This window comes from Mus pahari, chromosome 10, assembly GCF_900095145.1.
Source record: "Mus pahari chromosome 10, PAHARI_EIJ_v1.1, whole genome shotgun sequence".
Classification (NCBI taxonomy): Eukaryota; Metazoa; Chordata; class Mammalia; order Rodentia; family Muridae; genus Mus; species Mus pahari.
The window spans coordinates 37,499,742-37,520,958 of record NC_034599.1 but is presented as its reverse complement, the minus strand read 5'-3'; the positions used below and the strand labels follow the sequence as shown (position 1 = coordinate 37,520,958).

Here is a 21,217-nt window from a genome sequence, read left to right as displayed (position 1 = left end):
AGACTGGGCACTGAACCTTGAGTCTCAAGCAGGCTAGGCAAGCACCCTACCACTGGGCAGCCCTTCTTCCTCTTTTGATTTTGAGAAGGTATCTTAATAGGTGGCCCGGGCTGACTTTGAGAACACTTAGAAGCCCAGAAAGGCCTTGAACTTGAGATTCTCCTGTTGCAGTCTCTCCAGTAGTTGGGATGACATGCCCAAGCCACAGAGCTCAGCTAGATATCACAACTGATTAGGGAAACTGCTCTCAGCCTTGGTTTAATTCTTCTGCTTTGCAGGATGTACCCAGTGCACATACCCTTGGTGGCTGTCTGGCCTCTCTCTGCCCACCGTGCTTTGTTAACCATCCCCAGTGTTCTCTATGCATCAAATCCACTTGACGCTCACTCTAGATCTCTTCTCTGTCATCATGAGAAGTCTAACCTCTGCTTCCCTCCAAGCTCTGGGTCGGAGAGTGCCATCGCCTGGCCTCTGCTGTTTCAGACACCCATCTCCATGCTATCAAGGAGCTGGATTCTGCGCTCAGTGCCTGGGTCGATCTGGCCTACAGAGGGGAACCACACTTAGCTTCCCAGTGCTGTGTGGCTTCCTGCATGAAGGTAGGTCTCACTGACATACGGGGTCTTTTGGTGTCTTTTCCTGCCATCTGCCACAGTAATTTTGGCCCTTCAGTCTTACTGGATCTGGTCCACCACTTTCTCCAGACTTCTAGTAAATGTCTGAGGACTGTGTTTGAGCCTTCCCCGGGGTCCTTCGACCCAGTGTAAAAGCCATTATCTCTCAAGTCAATGAATCTCCCTGATACTGTGCCAGATCTCAGCCTCCTTGGCTGAGCACCCTCAGAAGAGAGTCCCTTGGGTTCTCCCCTGTCATCCCAAGCCAAGGTGCTAGCTCCACTGGGAGCTCAGACCTTCCCAACTCCAGCTAAGTTAGACTACAACTCCAGCCTGAGTCTCGGCCTTGCAATCAGGAAATGAGGCAGGAGCAGCTTTTAAGCCAGGCAATCTGCTGTCTTGTGGGGGAAATTCCTTTTTTATTATGTTTGTACACGTGAAAGGAATTGTAGCTGCTAGTGAAGTAGAGTGGGTTGGATCTGAGAGCCAGAAGTTTTGAGAAATCAAGGCAAGTGAACATCTTTGGGGGCATCTCTCCATTACACATGTATCTACCAACTTAGTAATGAGGTTGCTTTTCAAGAAACATATTGCTGGAAATGCTTTCATTATGCAGATGTCATAGAGGTCTTAGACAAATTACGACCACTACAACCTAACTTGGTGCAGTAATCTCTTGCAGCTCCTGTTGTCCATGTGATTTGCTGTGGACAGAAATAGTGTCATGTGACACATGACTATATATATATATATATATATATATATATATATATATATATATATATATCAGGATATAAATATAAATGTGTGTTATAATAAATCATAAAATATGCATACGTGTATACATATGTAAATTATATATTTAATATATATATATATATATATAAAATGTTTCCCTAGGTAGGCCCTGATGTTATATAGTAGAGCTGCTTGATCAAATTCCTACAGAATCTTGTCACTGAGCAGGAATCCCTGGAGCAAAACCTTTCCAACAGATCATCTTAGACCATGTCACAGTCACGCCAACTGACCATTTCTTTCACAAAAAGGACACAGAAAACCTAGGACACAAACCAGAAATATTCGGTGCATACCAACTGTTCCACTTGCTTTGGGGGGAGTTCATTCTGGTTTGTTTCTTTCCCTAGTGTCTTCAACGAAGAAGCAGCATCCATCTATGCCACGTCCGTAAAGCATGGGTATCTTGGATAACTGGCACCAGCCACCCCAACTTCATCATCCATCTCCCATCCAAATCCTGGCAGGAACCTTTATGGACCTCACAGTTTCCACCAAACGAGGCTTGCCATGAATAGAAGCTTTTGTTAGCCACCCATCTGTGACAACCAGAGCACGCCCCCGCCGACCAGCTTCCAGCCCAGCCAGCTCAGCCTCTTCCCAAGCACCTGGTGCTCACCGGCCCACTGAAGTCCTTCTTATTCATTTATGCTGCCATCTTATGAATTTGGTTCTGTCCAGATGGTCGCCATGCCAGCAGCAGTCCTACCTCAAGGAGGATAAAGAATTTAATATGGGTCAAAAAGGGCTGAGGTAGAAACATCCTTGAGTGCACGGGAATAGAAAACTAAAGCCGTTAACACGGGCCACCAGCAGGGCTTTTAAGACCCTGTTTTGCCTCTGGATGGTTAGGTCTGATGAGACCGCACTAAAGGTTTAACCAGGACCAGTCAAGGGCTTCTCTAGGTGAGTCTTGGACTTGGATTTAACTCTATTTTACACAGACACCAAAACCCTACGTCTTCTGTTACAGAAATAGGTGCCTTGTGGAAGAAAGGATTCATTCGGCGTCTCTAAGTGGGCCTATGGGGAGAATTCACATTACCAGGGAAAGAATGACCACATTGTGTAATGCCTACACAGTTATCACAGGGCTTCGGCTGAAGATGGGGAAACGTATGGTAAAGACCAGGTTCTCCCAACACTCTTGTCCCTTAGCGCAGCATATGCAAAGCTGGGTTGCTTTGATTCAGTCTTTGTTTCTGGTCCAGGCAACACGTCAGTGTGTGGCCAGAGAAAGATTTGGACATATTTAAAATTCCCATCGATTTGATTTACAAAAAGACCTCTCCTGCTGCATCCAAATTATTTCTTCTTGTTCTTTTTATGAATGCCACTTTGAGTATTTTAATTTCTGTGGTACTTTCACAGTCTTCTGCACGTTTAAATTTTTCTTAGAGATTTTTGTACATGAGGAGTGTGTCTCCATCACTCTTTCCCTCCCTTCTTCCCTCAAACTTCCCCTCCCAGATTCATGATCTCTTTTTTAATTATTATTCTTACATAGACACTCATACGTGTGTGTGTGCGCGCGCGCGCGCGCGCGTGTGTGTGTGTGTGTGTGTGTGTGTGTGTGTGTACAACCCACTGAGTCCATTTTATGTTGCTTGTATGTATGTGCATTTGTCCAGGGCTAATTACTTGGGATTGGATTTAGCTTACTGGAATCCTGCAAGCATCAAGCTGAACACAGTTTTCCTTTGTTTGAACAAAGTTCTTCCTGGACACTTTGAGCAGGAGAGACCTGATCCCCCTCCTGATGAAGACCCTCGGGGGCACAAGTGGAGGTGTCACAGGCATAATTTTCCTTTCCCCACTTTGTTCTGCCTGGGAAATGCCACTGCTCATCTGTCTATGAGTCAGGGAGAAGAAGGAATGGAACCTTGACACACTTGGGAAAGTTTCTTTAAATACTTTATACATGTCTGTAGGGGACAAACAGGGTAAAGCCTATATGTGAACACATAGGAGAGGAGGAAACGAGAGAAAGATAGACAGAAAAAAAGAAAAGAGACAAAGAGAAACGAGAGAGAGAAAGAGACAGAGAGAGAAGACAAAGAGAGAGAAGACACACACACACACACACACACACACAGAGAGAGAGAGAGACAGAGAGAGAGAGAGAGAGAGAGAGAGAGAGAGAGAGAGACTTCATTTAAATGTGCCGGGAGCCCCCTTTGTTGGGTTACTCCCAGGCTGGTGCATGCTAATTCTGTAATGCTAGACAGTTGCCTTCTTTTGGGTACAAAGACAGAAAGGGAGGGTTTCTTTTGTGTTTTTCAGAGCAAAGTGATTCTGATCAGAGAGAACCAAGGTTTCAGCTCCAAGTACCTGACATTTCCATCTGAATCCACTTTTTTTTCTCTCTTTTTTTAAAGGAGGGGAGAGGTCTAGTTTTTCAGGAAAAGAGCCTCTCCACGCAATCCTGAAACTGATCTTCAGATTTACCTTTCCTTAATCAATAGAGAGCAACTTGATTGCAACTCAACACTCCCCCCCCCCCGACTCTAGTGCAGGACTAACTGAATTTTTGGTTTTAGAGTATGGGATTCGGACGTGATTTCAGGGATCAGAAATAATTGGCAGCCACTCGAGGAGAACTGACGTGAATTCTTATACCTCATTTTCCGGGCTCACCAAGATTTGACTTAATACTTTTCACTCAATTTCTCCAGTCTCCACAGAACAGGTTAGTGACGTTTTTCATAAATACAGCTGTCTCAATGAATCCTCCTTCCTGCTGCTCTCTGCCCTGCTCCTCCAAAGGCCTGATGCTCGCACGGCACCTGCCTCCCCTAAAGCTGTGTATGATGCCTGCTGAAGCCCTCTGTCTCTGTCCCTTGCCGCAAAGCTGGCTAGCGTTTACTTTGTGCTTGAGACTTCAATGTGCATGCCTGCCAACTGAAGCTTGGCCACAAGACTCTCATAGTATGGAGTCATTGCTTTTGCCTAAAAGTTGGGCTGAGTGATTCTGATAACCTCAAATGATAAGAGAAGGTGTTTATCTTTAAGAATGCTGTGAGGCGCAGGTTTCCTGGTCGGCACGTTGGTCCTCAGGCCAGTGCATGGTGAACTTGGATCTTGCATGCGGGCTTGTATCTCAGCTTTCTGGAGTAGTGCAGACCATCCACGCTCCTAACAGGGGGTAACGCCACCCGCTCAGCTGATTGTAAATTAACATGCAAATGAGTTTGGTTTTGTGCTGTTCCTTCTTTTAATTAACTTCCCGGAACTAACGAGTTGCTTGATTGTGGGGCTCTATTTCTGTTGTGTTTCCAAGGAGCTGCTTTTTTATTTTATTTTATTATTATTATTATTTTTTTTAATCACCAAAGTAGCCATTGATTATTCATTTCGTGTGGAATGTCAGTAGATAGTTTTAGGATACCTGTGTGTCTGGTCAGTAAAATGATGGATGGGCTCCAGGTCATTGAGAAGGGATGGCATACCCTAAATCCTCCTACCTGGAGAAACACGTGATAATTTAACCAGTATTTCCTGGATCCCGACAGAGACTAGGAACATTAGGAGAGTTGGGTCTTGCAGAAGTTAGAGTCCCAGAGACATAGTCTGAAACCTGCAGTTTTGGAATTGGGCACTGATTATTTTTTTTTTTTTATCAGATGCAAAGTAGACACTTTCTCCTTGTTCCCCACAGCCTGCGTTTCTCCCATCTAACTCCCTGATAACCTACACTTCTATGCAGCTGCCTTCTGGGGGTCTACTTTGTCCCCCAACTGTTGAACTCAACCCGTGAGCCTCCTGGGAATGACAGCTGACTCGGAACGATCGGTGTTGGGATGTGAATTTGTTCTGTGATGGTTGTGGTGTGTCTCGGGATTTGCCACCAAACACACCTGGTGTTCTATTTACTCTGGCAAGCAGGGGATCTTTTTTTTTTTTCCTTTTTCTTTTTAAAATTCCAGGATGAATTATTCATCATTACTTAGAATTTGGGTCTCTTTCATCTTCGCTCTTGTTCGGCACCAAGGTGAGTACGACAGCATCTCATACAGCTCTTGATCAGCATGCTCCTGAATTTATAAAGAGACACTTTTGTTGGCACCGTAATTGCAAGGGCAGGTGTACATGTGTCTGCAGATACAACAAGGGGGGAAAAACAGTAAATTAAATTCTGTTGTCAAGGGTAAGATGCATTAACTTTGAATGATGTTCACTTTCTCTTATTTAACTTCGAACACAATTTGTATATGCCAGCAAAGGTCTTTAAAACAACACAGACTAATTCTAGCTCAAGTACTTGCAGGAGATGAGAGTGTCCACCTCCTCCCTCATCGCTGATACCCATTTAGCCGTTTAGCTTATGTGAGGGACTTTAAAGAGGGATCGTGTTTTGACTCAGGGTTAGGAAGTTGCAGTAGTAACTTTGGTGTTGATATCTTGTGTCTCAGAGACCCAGGACATAGGCCAACAATGGAAAGCTATGAATAAACAAGCTAGTTGACTCCCTCAGCCCTCATGGGCCCTTCTCTCTATATATATCTCTCTTAAGTTAGTGAAGGACTGTGCATATGCCACCCTGCCATTGTACGTGAGTTTTTAGATTAGAAAGATAAGGCAATCAACATAAAGTCTTTTAGGACTAATATTCCAAGCCACCTTTGTTTAGTCTGTTGAGGTCAGCTGCTGCACAGTGCCAGGTCTTAGATGAGGCTTCCCTTTAAGATCATGCCCACTGTCCTAGAACGTGTTAATAGTGGTCCAGCACCACCCAAAGTAACAGCAGAGTGGTTGGCCTACAGTTAACCCAGTGGCTCCATCTTCCACCTCTACACCAAGGATGTGTAGTTTTCTTTGGTGAAAGAGCGAAGCCCTGGAAACCTAACTATATTTATTGTGTGATTCCCTGTTTAGAGTGAGCATGTGTAGGGATAGTGTTTCTGTTGCTAACTGCGACACTATCAATTGGCCCGGGTGCTAATAGTTCTATTTTCAATAGTAGTTGGTTCTGAGATGGGAATCGGTTGTTGTCTTTGTCTGGTCCCCTTTAGTCGAGTGCCACGTTTTAGTCGACAAATCTTTCCCGAGGTTATGCAGTATTAGATGTACTTATCTGTAATGTTTTTAAGACGGAAAACTTTAAACTGTTATTTCTGTTCAAAAACCGCAAACTAAGTGAAGAATCTTGGAACCAGAGAGAAGTTGGGTCTCCGTTGCCAGTGTTTTCTGTGTCCTCAGAAAGGGGGGTTGATTGTCTCTTCTCCAGACAGATTGCCCAGTGCTGTACAAAATACCAATGAACTTTTGCATGGAAGTGATTACTGTGTGGTGTGACCTGGAGCCCTTTTCCATACTGGGCATGACTCCCAAAAAGCTCCCCAGGAAGGACAAACCTGTAGTTTGATGGCTAAATGCACAAGTAATTCAAGACCATCGATCACCTTCAAATCTAATAAGTGCCTATGTTTAATGCCATAGTAAGATGGCAAAGAATTTTTTTGGAGGTTTTCATCTTCTAGAAATGTGTCCTTTGTTACCATATTGTAAATAAGAATATTCCAAGAGCCTTTCTAAATACTTATTGTGACATCAACCACAGTTCACTGGCTGAATGCTCCTGGGATGAAATGGGCCACAGCATCTCCTACAGGTTAAGATTTGGGCAGCTTCCCAGAAACTTCTGAGATGTGGGAACGATGTGTGAATACTAATGGCTGACTAGTTCCCGCTGCTCTCCTGATGCTCTCCCCGTATCAGAGATTAGACCTTTGTCTGGACAGACCTGCACCAACTCCCCACTCCAGAACTAGGGAGCTTTGCCTGACCCTCCTAGCAGCTATCTATCTGCTCTGCAAGCTATTTTGGGAGGCTGCTGTCTGCTCACTAAAGGGCTCCCCCAGGGGCAGAACTAGCTGGGACCAGTTCCTCTCCACCCTTTCAGCTCCATCAGCACAGAGTGGGGACTTTGCCAGAGAGAGCTGATATGAGTCCGGGCATCAGTCTCTCGATGGGCTTGAGGGCTGTGGCCGCAGCCCAATTCGGATCAGCTATTCCACCCCCACCCCCAGAAAACAACTGATAAATGTTCAAAGGAAGAAAGCTGTTCTGTTGTCCACCTTTCATTCAAAAGAAGAAAGAACAGAGGCAGAGAGAAGTGACATCAGATGTGACATGCAGATTATTTCAGAGGTACAGTTGTACTGGGGCCTTCGTAGCACAGGCCCTGGGGACATTGCTTTATTTTTCCCACCAGTCTGAGCCACACCTTGCAAGAGTTTTCGTGGGAAACTCCAGAGTTTGTGCTCCAAGCATCCAGGGAGGACGTGCTGCTGCCCCAGGTGGGGTCTGTGTAATGACTCGCTTTTGACTAGGAAGACCAGGAAGAAGAACGCTGTCTGTCCTACAGAGTACGCCACCACTCCAAACCCCACCGTGCATGTATGCACGCATGCACATTCACTAACGCACACATACCACGCACCCACACATGCATGCACACATACACATACCCACACATGCACGCACACATACACACGTACCCACACATGCATGCACACATACCACGCACCCACACATGCATGCACACATACCACACACCCACACATGCATGCACACATACCATGCACCCACACATGCATGCACACATACACACGCACCCACACATGCATGCACACATACACACGTACCCACACATGCATGCACACATACACACGCACCCACACATGCATGCACACATACCACGCACCCACACATGCATGCACACATACCACGCACCCACACATGCATGCACACATACCACGCACCCACACATGCATGCACACATNGCACACATACCACGCACCCACACATGCATGCACACATACCACGCACCCACACATGCATGCACACATACCACGCACCCACACATGCATGCACACATGCACACAGGCACCTCCCTCTGCTGCCTCAAGGATCCCATGTTTGCTTCTTTTGTGAATAGAGCTGGACAGAGATCCACGGGCCGATCTTAGTCAAGGTCACTCACAGGAAGTTCCTACCAACCCTCTCCTCCCGTTGTATTGGTTCAATGACTCCTCTTGGGCTCTGATGACTTCTGCTATATGATAGGAAAGAAAGGAGTCTTAAGAAAAGCTGCTATGACTGTCTCAGTAAATTGTAGAATTCTTAGATTAGGAGGTGCTCTGCGGTTACAGCCACATTCTCTTCATCTGGTCATCTACTCAAGAGGCAAGCCCTTGCTCACCCATGCATGCATGCCACATCTAAAGGCCACTTCCAGACACGGGGAGCTCCAGGTACCCATGATGGTATGACATCCCCACTCACTGTCACCGCTGGTCTCTCTAATGCATGGTCACACTGGAATAGAGTACATTGGTCTCTGATTAAGACAGAGACCACGTCCCTTCTGTTCTTTCCTTTCCCAAAGACACAAGATCATCAGCTAGGTGTAGCATAGACTCAGACTGGCAAGGCTGAGGCCTGCTGCCTTGCTTTTGGCTGGTAAACCATACTCAGACGAGCTGACTTTAGTAGGTGGGAGGGATAATAGCTTGCCAACCGGAAGAGGCAGCTGCCGGCTAATCCATCTAACCACCATCTCTCTTGACAGCTCAGCCCAGGGAGCTCATGTACCCATTTTGGCAGAATGACACCAGAACCCCTAAAGTAGATGATGGAAGCTCATCTGAGATTAAGTTGGCCATCCCCGTCTTCTTCTTCGGTGTTCCTTACCGCACCGTCTATGTAAGTGCAGAAGCTGCTCTCCCTGTTGTCTGTCATTAAGGAAAACACTTTAAAACCCCTCTTCCAGGGCCCCGAGGATTGGGGATTTATTGGCGGCCAAAGTGACAAGTTCTGAGATTTCATGAGCTGATGGGTTTTATGATTAAGAAAGTCAAAGGTATAGTTAATGGCTAATGTTCATGGTGGAGGAGTATACAGGGCAGTAAATTGCCTTTGTGGGTGATTAAGCACAGAAGCAAAGCAGAGGCCCAGTGCCACTCACATTATTTCTGCTACTCAACAAGATAAAAAAAGAAACAATGAAGTACAATAGGAGCAGTATGGTTTTTTTTTTTTTTTTTTCTGCTCCCTCCTGGGGGTGTGAAAAGTTTAGACATCTGCTCTTCTTGGGTTTCTGACCAAATTGCAGCTGAGTTGGAGCATGGGAGACGACGGGTACTCCACGATGGCATAGAAGTTGTTTGCAGACTCCGCCACCCTCCTTAGGTCTATAGCTGTGCCCGAGGATACCACTGTGGAAGCCCATGCTAGGAAGCAGTTCAGAGCTCTCCCGGGCAGCGGCCGTCTCGGGCCATGCAGTTTGGATGCTTGAGGCTGGGGAGACTGTGGTTTGGAGCAGATAAACCCCGTCTTTGTCTCTGCCCTCACGGACTGAGGGAGACAGAGGTAGAGTCCGCCACACCTCACCTAGGTCTGTGCCCTACCCCGGAGGAACAAACAACTGAGATTTGGAGCATGTCCACGTCTGCCACTGGGACGGCTGCTTTAGCAGTTTCTGGTGTACAGCTAGAAAATCACACACACCCCCAAACACACACACACACACACACACACACACACGCACACACACACACACCCCTCTCTACCTACCTAAGGGCTCCTGAAACACTGGCAGCTTTGCCACTGGCAGTGTCACCTTCCACCCTCCACCCTAGCTGACTCAGAAACAAGGGGAGAGAGCCTACTTATCTACCTTCATGAGCTCTCCAGGTAATCCTGGTGCCCACAAAAGGCTGAGAGCCACTGTCTCTAGCACAGACTAGAATCAAAACACAGGATGGCTCAGCCAGCCTCCTCCCCAGGTGAGCCTGTGTGTTTTCATCACACCAGTTTCACCCCAGCCAATGCAAGACTCTGGCATCCTGCTTTCTATGCTTGCCTCACAGCAGGGTCTTCCCAGGTCTGTCTGAGGGAACTGGCTGTAAGTTTTGAAGTGTGCTGACCTGCTTTTTGGAGATGAGATATCTTCCATTCTGGGGTCCTTGCCCCCACCCCCACCCCCACCCACAGGCCTCTAGAGCATGAATTTCACTCAGTTCTTCTTTCTCTTCTACCACACAGTGTGACTCGGGGCTTAAAAATTCATGGCCTTGCAGATGAACAGGTTCAGGAGAGCATCATTTGTGTGTAAACTGTGCCCCAACTTCCCAGTGCTCTGAGAAGTGAAGTCCTTCCGTTATTTGGAGGCAGGCCTCTGGGTGGCTATTATTATTATTATTATTATTATTATTATTATTATTATTATTATTATTATAATCCATGAAGACAACAGGTTCCCAATATCCCTCTATTCTGGCCACCTCACACCCCAAACCTCACAGGCTTTCTTCCAACACAGGCTGAGGTACCCCCAATCCAGCTGCATAGCCCTTCCCTATGGGATTAGGGCCACTGTTGTCTACCATGCTGCTGATCGGTAGGAATATAACAAGAGATTTGATATATAGGGCAATCATCTCTAGATTTTCTCTGCCCAGGAATTGCAAGTATTCCCAGCATGGATGTTTTCTGTCACTGAAGTCTTACGAGCCACGGGATTACGTCAGTTTCTCTCAGACACAGGATTGAGTTCAGGTCCTGAGAGAACTAAGGGGACACATTGCAGTAAGGTGTTGTCATTTCCTGGGCTTATGGAGCCCTTTACAGATCATGAAGGACTCCCTATTAGTCAGTCGTTTACAAGTACGACTTGAGCTTCTCATAGCCCGGGTTTTATACGGAGATGGTGCAAAGACAAAGACGCTCTCGAGTGCCAAGAACTGGACAGAAACTGGACATCTTTAGGTCTTAACCTTGCCCTTTTTCTGAGTGAGGAAGTAGTTGTGACATCAAGAGAGGTTGTTTTGTTTTGTTTTGTTTTTGTTTTTTTGTTTATTTTTTAATGGCTCACCCAGAACACTGAATGGCTCACCCTGAGATCTGAGTTCAGCAAAGGAGTAGTTGATTCATCTTTCTCAGCCTCCTTTTTCATTATACAGTAAGACTCAAGCTATACTGTAGAGCTCTTCAATTATTAAGTTAGCTCTTTATGCTTGTTTGTCTTCTCCTATCTGTTTTGCATCTATGACTCTCAACAAATTTGGCTTTTGTGTCTCTGTTATTCTCAGGTTGGCCTGATACCACACCTCTCTGTCACTATCTCTGTCTCTGTCTCTCTCTCTCCCTCCCTTCCTCTTGCCTCCTCTCTCTTCTTTCTCTCTCCTCTCTCTCCTTCCCTCTCTCTCTCCTTTCTCCTCCTCTCCCTTCTCTCTTTCTCCTCTCTCCTCCTCACCCTTCTCTCACTCTCTCTCTCTCTCTCTCTCTCTCACACACACACACACACACACACACAGAGACACACACCAGTAGCATTTAATAATTGCAAATAGAGATAAGACGAAGAACATGAAAATGAGACTCTATTAATAAGGAACGTCGCTGACTACAAACTGAAAGTGACAGAAAACCAATGAGCATGTCTAGGAGGAAACAAACCTTCTCATAAGGATGATGGAAGCTGGTATTTAGGGGTTCAAAGCCAGCACTTCGAATCCCCTTTCATTCATGTGATTGTCTAGCTGTCAGTTTGTGACTCTGAAGTTCCCTGCTTTTCAGGTCCACTGTGCCAAACCTCTCTTATTTTTGTAGGTCAATAACAATGGTGTTGTTTCCTTCAACGTGCTAGTGAGCCAGTTTACGCCAGAGTCCTTTCCCCTGACAGACGGGAGGGCCTTCATTGCTCCGTTCTGGGCAGATGTGCACAATGGAATTCGGGGTGAGATCTATTACAGAGAAACCATGGACCCTGCCATCCTGAGAAGAGCCACCAAGGACATCAGGAAGTACTTCAAAGACATGACCACCTTCTCTGCCACTTGGGTTTTCATTGTGACCTGGGAGGAAGTCACATTTTACGGAGGCAGCAGTACCACGCCTGTAATCATCCAGCCTTTCCACTTTCTCTTGGGTCTCTGACATCCTGTTTGTCCTCACTACTGAGCAGGAATGTGATTGGTAGAGTGGAGGAGTGTCGGTTCGCTTGAGTTGAACTAATAGGTCTCGCCACCCATTTTCCGGGAAGTAGAGGGAAATATCAGCATGAACCGGTCCAGTCAGCTGAAATATTTCAGATGTGTCACCCCAGTCTCACTCCATTACCAGTGTCTAAATATTATTGCAGGAGGTAGCATTCTCTTTTGTGAGAGAGCGATAAAGGCAAAGCAACTCAGTCCAGGCCATGTGATTATGGAGCTTGTGAGGGACACAAAGGGTTTTTTCTCTTGCCAGAGGCACAAATGTTTCTCATCATCGTTAATTTCCCCCCTTTTTCCCCCTCCATAAAATCTGGTAGCAAGAGAGATGCAGGATGCTGGATTGGGGGAACAAACGACCTGGTTCATTTTATTATGTTATGACATTTTTTTTATTGTGACCAGGGCTGAAATGATTCATACTTGATGTTAATTAGAGTGGGCAGTTAAAGCCATTCCTGAATAAAGTTTCAACATCTGCTCTGAAATCCCAAATGAGCAGTCAAATAAAAGTCAAATAAAAAAGATTATCTCTGGTAATATCATAGAGATAATCAACTTTCTGCCTAAAGGGACAAAAAAAAAAAAAAAACCAGTTTCCATGAATGCATACAGCTTGTTTGGGTGACCATGATAGTGGAGAACTTTGAAGTCAAAATCACACCCATCTTCAACTGTAGTTTCCTAGTAAGCAAAGAAACTTAAAAACAAACAAACAAAGAACAAAAACAAAAACCCCAAAAAACCTCCGTCTTCTTCTTTCGTAGGGTTATTTGTAATTCCATCTGCTTTCCTGGCAATGAGTTGACAGTTCGGGGGTGGAACAGAAATTGTTGTGTAGCAGAAAGAGGTTAAAAAGTGCTGGTCTTGCAGTTCATAGCTAGGATGCGATGGGGATGGGTTTTAGCATTGCCTGACTAGCAGGTCGAAGCACTTTATTGCTAAGAGGTCCTGCAGAACAGAAAGACACATGCTTAAGCACCCGATGCATGGGCTAGAAATAACCTCTAAAGAAGCATACGTTTTCCTCTGTCACGTTATGGATCGCTAAAGACTCCTCGGGTGATGTTTTATGTCCTTTAAGCCTCATATCTTACAGCGTAGGAATGCAGGGTGCCAGCGATCGATAAATTTTAGTGTCAGTGAAAGGGGTAGGGGAGAGAAGGGATGCCCATCAAACGCTGACCACCGTTTCCCCCACTAAACCCTCTGCTGGCTGTAAAAATGGCCAAGATAATTTAGGTGCTTTCTGCTTTGTAGTTTAGGTGGAGTTTCTCAAGCAAGTGCGATCTCTTTCTGTGAGGACAGACAATGAAACCTTGAAGGGCTTTGAGCTTTTAGAGGGAAAGGAAAAGATGATGGATTCTACAGAACAGCAAAGTATCCATCCGTCTAGCCCTACCTTTGAAATGGGCTTACCTATTCCACCCAAGACCACCCAAGACTAAAACAAGGGGTAGAGAGATCTTTAGACAAGACACCCCCAGCTGAAACGGAGATGGATGTATTTCAGGAGAGCCAGTGTTTACTGAACTTTTAACTATGTNCCAGTCCTGTAGTCAGCTATTTCTTAATCCCCAATAAAAACCCCCCAAGTGCCATCTGTGTTCCAAGGTGACCATAATAGAGATTCAGGCCCCCTAAGCATCGGAGCAATGGATCACAGTGAACGCTTCAGGATGGCTCCTAACTGTCCTCAGCTGCCTCCTCCAGGAAGTGTCATAAAGAGCTCTCTGAATTCTTGAAAAATAAGGTTGTGCAAAACCAGATCTAGGAAAGTCTTAAAATGAGTATTAAAAAATATGTGTGTGTAGGGTTGTGTGTGTAAGTAAGAGCAGATGAGGTGTATGTGTGTGTGTATGTGTGTCTATGTGTCTGTGTTTTGTGTGTGTGTCTGTGTGTGTGAGTCTGTGTTGTGTGTGTGTGTCTATGTGTCTGTGTTTTGTGTGTGTGTCTGTGTGTGTGAGTCTGTGTTGTGTGTGTGTATGTGTGTATTTGTGTGTGTGTGTGTGTTTGTGTCGGGGTGGGGATAAGAAGGGATGGAGTGATTTTGGGAGTTGATCCCAAAGGTATTTCCTTGACTCAGAGGTATTTCCAACAAATGTTGATAGAAACTGCAGGGGGATCCGGGGGTGAAAAAGGCCCAGCTTCAAACTGTGCATGTCCCAGGCTCCATACCTATCTTCTAAATCTGTCCCCACTAGTGATCTTGTAGAAACCTTGAGTTTATTGATCATTCATCTCTTTGTCCTACTTTCCTCTTTTGTTGAACAGGCCCAAAGAACGAAGTCATATACCCAGCCAAGTTTATCATAAACGCCATCGGCTGTGTCAGGCACAGGGCCCGAGGAGAAGGCTCTCTTTTACAAAAAGGGCTTTTCTTTACTAGCAAAGTGCTTTTCCCTGGAACTGTCTAGAATGGGTTTCCAAGATCCTGATTACACAGGATAGGGATTTGGGTCTTCCTCCGCTCTTGCCCAGAATGTTAACTGGGATGCTATCAGACAGCCAGGAAGGGGCTTGAAGAGCGAAAGGGCGGGCAGGATTGCTACTTTTGATTCTATTTTGATTTGCATTTCCTGAAAGCACAGGCCCCAAGGCTGGGGATGAGGAAAGGGACATAGTGAGGGCTAAGGCCAGGTGCAGCTTATTTCTGAGAACCATCTGCAAGGTTTGGCTTTCTAGAACATCCCTATCCTCTTAAAAGCTTAAGACTTGGAGTGACCGCGCTCTGAGAGGTAGGCTGGGTGCTCTGGCTGGAGTCCTGTGCTCCATAGCGCAGTCACTGCTCAATTTCCAGCAACTCATTTCACTTACTCCTTAGCTGCTCGGCTCTAAATGGAAGGAACCCAAACCATTGCCCATCTTAGCATCGGTCTGAGTTGCAGTCCTGAGAGGATCTTACAGATACAAATGAATGCATAAATGCTCAATTAGAAGAGCAATTTCTTTCCAGAAAGAGCTTCTTTAAAAAATCACTTCCCAACTTTCATCTTAAAAGCGGGGTGGGGGAGGACATCTGATCCAGAAAAGTGATGTCTTCCAGGAACAGAGAAAGCCCCCTCCAGAGGACTTTGGGTTCGCTGTGTCCCTCCCCACCCTGCCCTGCCTACTCTGCTCTGGGTGCAGGTGTTTGTGCTGAGGTCCCTGGCTTGATGTTCCCTATAGTTTATTCTTATGCTGCCATCTATAGGTGTTCTCAAAGTATCACATGCTCAGAAGGGGACTCTGAATCTTCTGTTTTGGTCCAAGATAGATGGGGATGGGGATGGGGATGGGGATGGGGATGGGGATGGGGATGGGGATGGGGATGGGGGGTCACTGAGTCAGACTCCAGGTTACTCTCAGGCAAGCTCTCAGCTGGATGCACAGTGCTACACATCTTGCTTTTCTGCACTGGAGGTGGGAACACATTTTGAGCAGAGGCAGGGTGTGAGGAAGTCTGGGCTGCGGTGCAGTTCAGAGCTGTTGGGGGGTTAGGGGCATGAAGGTTGTTGTATGCGGTGGGGTAAGGGGAGCCACCACTGCGTGATGGCCTCCTGAGAATGTGAATCATGAGGGTTTCTGTACATTCTGCAGGTGAACACCTTCCAGGCTGTGCTGGTGTCCGACGGCTCCTACACATTCACACTCTTTAATTACTATGAGATCAACTGGACGACTGGGACAGCCAGCGGTGGCGACCCTCTGACAGGCCTTGGAGGTGTGATGGCACAGGTAAAAGGTTCTCTACATCATCGTCTGGTAGATTTCAATCACCGAATCTCTTGCTTGCTTTGCTCTGCATCCTGGATAGAGTCCCGTTGATACCCTTGATCTAGAAACACAATTTTGATCTTGTAGGTAGACTGGGGGGCTAGCCTTATCTATCTTTGATACCTTACTCTGGGCCTGGAGTGGTGAACTAAGCAGGCTTTCCACGACTTGAACGGTGACTCATGGAATCCAGGAAAAAGTAATACATGGTTTCCAAGTGTGATGAATTCTTAATGTAATCGATTCTGCTAACTAATAAGGATGGTGAGTGCTCAAACCCCTTTTGTGTGTCTGTGTGTGCTCCAGGCAGGATTTAATGGTGGAAACCTCACGAATTTCTTCAGTCTTCCGGGGTCAAGGACCCCTGAGATTGTAAATATTCAAGAGACCACAAATGTCAACGTTCCAGGACGCTGGGCATTTAAAGTTGACGGGAAGGAAATTGACCCAGCCAATGGCTGCACCTCTAGAGGTAAAAAGCTCTCCTCTTTTCTCCAACAGAAGGGGGCTGGATTTCCTTAGATTGACAGGTGAGCTTTCCAGCCACGGGGAGGATTCATTCCCGCCGCTTTGCCCTTTTGACATCTCTCAGCTGTGTGATGGAGATCAAGGTAATTTTACCCTGCACATTCACCACCCCGGGAGCAAAGCTGCATGCGGTAGGCTTCCGAGTCCTTGCCTGTGGTGTGCATGCGGCTAACTGTTTGGAATATCTCCAGAGTGAAGCAGGGCCTTGAGTGATTTCTCAGGCAGATGGACAGAGGGGAGCTCCCCTGCCTTGCCTTATTTTGTTGTTGTTGTTGCTATCCCTTTAAGATTCTCTCCTCATCTTTACTCTTGTTCTACCATCTGCACTTTGTAAGATCCCCGGGAGTGGGTGAGCTTGGAGTGTCGCCAGGTCCCTGTAATGGTAAATCAGAAGCTCCTGGTACCAGGAGAAAGAAAAAGTAGCTGAGTTGTAGGAGAGTTTTTAAAAACCCTCTCAGGGGTAGAGAGACATACAGGCCCATGGGAAGGCACCTCTGTGGGTTCCCTGTTCATTGGCCTCTGTAGTGTGACGTCTTTTCTTAACCACCAAATCCGGGAGTTCTCGAAGGAACATCCCAGTGTATTGATTCCTGTTCCTGTGTATTCAAAGATATTCAGGAAACAGGATTTCTGTTAGTATCTTTGCATGTTGAGGTAGCGGCTACAGCCACAAGAAGCAAAAATGTCTCTGTTTATCTGATGCCCACCTAGCCGCCCACCCATCTCCACTACTTTCCCATCAATCCACTTCTCTAGCCACTTGCCTAGTGGCTTACCCATCCAATAGCCCTCTCTCTAGCCACCCCATCTCCATCTACCCTTCTCTACCCATCCCTCCAATCATGTGTTATTCTTATCAACCCATCTATTCACATGCCTACCTCTGTCTATGCACTTACAGTTTATCTTCCTAAAGAACAATGTAATAGACCCATTGAACCCCAGCTACTCTTCAGATAGCAGTGATGTCAGTAGGTATTCTAGCTGCCCATGATAATACTATGGTGGCAGAAACAGACATAGGTGTAATGTCAACACAGCGCAGCATATATAATACACATGGTACAGGGTATTGTGGAAACATGGGCAGTGTTGGACAAAATGATTGCAGATCTGTAAGAGCCCTTCACATCGTTTAAGGAGATCTCTCCTCCTTGGGTAGAAAGCATGCTCTGTATAGCTGGCTGCCAGACACATCTCTTGCCTCAGCTTCAAATGTTTAAACTATAGAGAAAAGTCAGTTTCATCTGGTCTGAAGTTCCCATGCCCTCTGCTCCCTCCCACTGAGCACTGAACCTCTGACTTGCCCTAAGGCAAGCTCATGTTTGAAGATGACCTGCCTGGGCATCTTTGCCTTGCACTCTGTGAAGTCTTCCATGCTGGAATAACAAGTGAGCGCTATGCAACTAAGTGGGTATTCAACTGGATAGGAAAGGATGTAGTCCCAGGGCCCCTCCCCCATGACTTCTGAGATTGTTCCTTCTCCCTTGTGGGAGGGTCAACATAATATTACTTACCATCTGCGTGAGACTCTGTCCCTCTGTTGCTTCACCTCTCACCCCTTGACTTCCCAGGCTCTCTCCCCCACACTTCTTCCCTTTCATTCAAGCACTGAAGAGTTCAGTGACTACGGACTGTAACTCGAGCTCTCAGTGGCAACCTCACACCCCAGTCCCGGGAATGAACAGCGTGGTGATGGACAACATTGGCTGGCGGCGCTGGGGGCATGGTCTGGTGCCAGCTATGTGCAATGTTCTCGCTTTTGCTGCCTGCTTTTCCTCTTGAGTTATGTGTTTGGGTTTCATATGCAGGACAAATTCAATATCCACACAGGACTTGTGCATTTTTATGTGCCCCTGGACGTCTATCAATCTAATGAGATCGGGATTTGGCCTGGGTTATAAGCAAGGGACTCTGTCCCATCGTGCTGGCTTATTAAATCATCATTTCACAAACAAAATTATCACAGAGTATCTATCTACCTTTTGGTCCAAACCTCCTCCATTTAGAGACATTTCACTCTCATTTATTGGAAGCCTGGAGATATAGAGACTGGAAATGATACTGAGTAAATGCTTTTATAACGTATGCAACCTTGAGCTAGTGCCAAAGTGCTAGAGGATTTAGGGCTTGTTTTAAGGGCGGATGCATACAGCCCACTGGGAATATGAAGACTTCTATTATCTCCTTTTAGGTGCAAATCTCAACAGGTAGGAGGCATAATTGCTTGTTGTTACATGTTTGTGTTGGGCAAATATAGCAAGAACTATTCCTAAGGTACCCTTGCCTTCTGCTGGGGATAATCCAGTAGGCTTGGACAACTTGTAGAATATTTAGGAGTCTTGGTGTGTATGTATGTTTTAGATAATTTATTTAGGGAAATGATTTTAAGGATTAAATGTCTGTCAAATAAATGGGAGTGAATATTTATTAAAAGTTAGTACATGCCTTAAAACCATGATCTGGCCCCTCCTCCTGACTTAGACTTGGTCAGAAAGCTCTCTTCAGAAGATAAAGAGAGAGGAATACCAGACTTGGGCAGGTCCTGGAACTGGAGGGAAAACAACATGCTAGGGTTTGAATTCAGCCTAAGCAGCATCTATAGGATTTATGAACATTTGAAAGTAGCACAGTAGAGGTCAGTCTTTTCTAGAATATCCCCAGGAAGCTGGGATTTATGCCTGCCTCCTGATTTGTGCTGTTGACCTTTTTGGGGTACACGCTGCACATACTGTTGATTAAATGAACAAATTAGCAAGCAAACAACTGATTGCCTTGTTCTGTGGCTATCAGCCGGGTCTGCTTTTGGAATGCCCTTGCTCATATTCTTGAAAAGGAAGTGGCTCCTGGGGGGTCAGAGACTTTGCCACAGTTGAAGGCCATGTGTTTGTGCTTGAATGTGGGCTTGCTCACCAGCCAGGGTGTTAACAATGCCAGTAGCTCAACAATGGATTCAGACCCACTCAGCTTCCAGTCTTGGCTGAATTGCTGAACGACGCTGAATGAATTATTCAGCTGCTCTTTAAGCCTCAGTTTCCCTGATTGTCAAATGAGGGAGACAATCAGTAATCCCTAGCTAAGTGGGTTTGAGAGTGGGTTGAGAAGGCCTGGCCTTTATCCTGGTACCTGGCTCAGAGGGGACGTACTCAGTAAGTGTTGGCTCTGATGTCCTTATTCCCAGGACAGTTCCTTCGTCGAGGGGAGGTGTTTTGGGATGACCTGAACTGTACCATCAAGTGCCGCTGTCTGGATTTCAACAATGAGATCTACTGTCAGGAGGCCTCCTGTAGCCCCTACGAAGTGTGCGAACCCAAGGGCCGGTTCTTCTACTGCAGCCCAGTGGAGACCAGTACGTGTGTGGTGTTCGGGGAGCCACACTACCACACCTTTGATGGCTTCCTCTTCCACTTCCAAGGCTCGTGTGCTTACCTGTTGGCCCGACAGTGTCTACAAACCTCCAGCCTCCCCTTCTTCAGTGTGGAGGCCAAGAACGAGCACCGAGGGGGCTCTGCTGTCTCCTGGGTGAAGGAGCTCTCGGTTGAGGTCAATGGCTACAAGATTCTCATTCCCAAAGGAAGCTATGGGAAAGTCAAGGTAAGACCCTCTCCAAACGTCACAGGCAGATGGAGAGGGGCCAGAGGTGCTTCAGCCTGGGAAAACCTTCCTCTGGCTACTGTTACGATGGTTGTCTTACTATAATACAGTCAAATGGTTAGATGCACTTCCTGCTTGGAAGACGCTTTAATAAGCCAAAGTTTTTGTGTGCAAAAGCTAGTGAGAGCATATTTAAAAAAAAAGTATATTCACACTCTTACTTCCTTCACTGGCGGACACTGCTTATACTTGTCTATGTGTACACATACAATCAGGTATGTATCTCTCAGAAGTCCCAGGAACAGAGTCAAAAGTTTAGTTTCTCATAGACTTGGTTTGCAATAATTAAAGTCATACGGTCATGGTCAGGCTTCAGTCCAAGCACAGAGTGCCTACCCCTAATTCAGTACAGCCTTGGGTGTCATTATCCTCAACTCTCCTCAGCCTCCATCCCATTTGCCCAAGAGCCTCTGTTTCATCCCCAGAGAAACTTTCACACTGATTGGTCTCCAACAGGTATGGCTGTAGAATAGCTTTCATGATATCCTTAGCGAGAGGAATGGCCCAGGAAAGCTTTATCCAAATGCCACTCTACAGAAACCCTCCACTCCACCCACACTGACAGCACAGAGCACATAGCTCTGCTGGTCTGTTTAGCATATGCAAATGACTCCTGTCACAGGGGTGTTGACTAAAGAGGGGAAGCCAAAAGAGACTGGTAATTACTCAATTGGTGGAGGCCTTAATTTTCATAATGTTAATGAAGACCTTGTTGTAACCATGTAGTTATTCAGGCAATCATAACTTGGAGACCATAAGGGGTGATTGTGGTACTCCATGTAATCCTTAATACTGGTGCATGGTCATTAAATAGAGTATCAACCAGAACTAATAAAATCTGTGTTGTAGTTTTAATTGCCGAAGCATGTC

The 21,217-nt window shown here is 46.1% G+C and overlaps 1 protein-coding gene across 2 annotated transcripts in view; it reads left to right on the top strand.

The window, feature by feature from the left end:
• The first annotated feature begins 3,830 nt into the window (after positions 1-3,830).
• The window catches only part of Tecta (tectorin alpha), a 71,310-nt gene continuing 53,923 nt past the window's right edge, over positions 3,831-21,217 (top strand). For both annotated transcript variants that reach the window (XM_021206961.1, XM_021206960.1), the window contains exons 1-7: positions 3,831-4,101; positions 5,339-5,403; positions 8,986-9,119; positions 12,027-12,314; positions 15,989-16,126; positions 16,472-16,637; positions 19,875-20,287. In XM_021206961.1, the coding sequence (XP_021062620.1) occupies positions 5,340-5,403; positions 8,986-9,119; positions 12,027-12,314; positions 15,989-16,126; positions 16,472-16,637; positions 19,875-20,287 (1,203 nt within the window). In that variant the 5' untranslated portion in view covers positions 3,831-4,101; position 5,339. The remainder of the gene's footprint in view (positions 4,102-5,338; positions 5,404-8,985; positions 9,120-12,026; positions 12,315-15,988; positions 16,127-16,471; positions 16,638-19,874; positions 20,288-21,217) is intronic.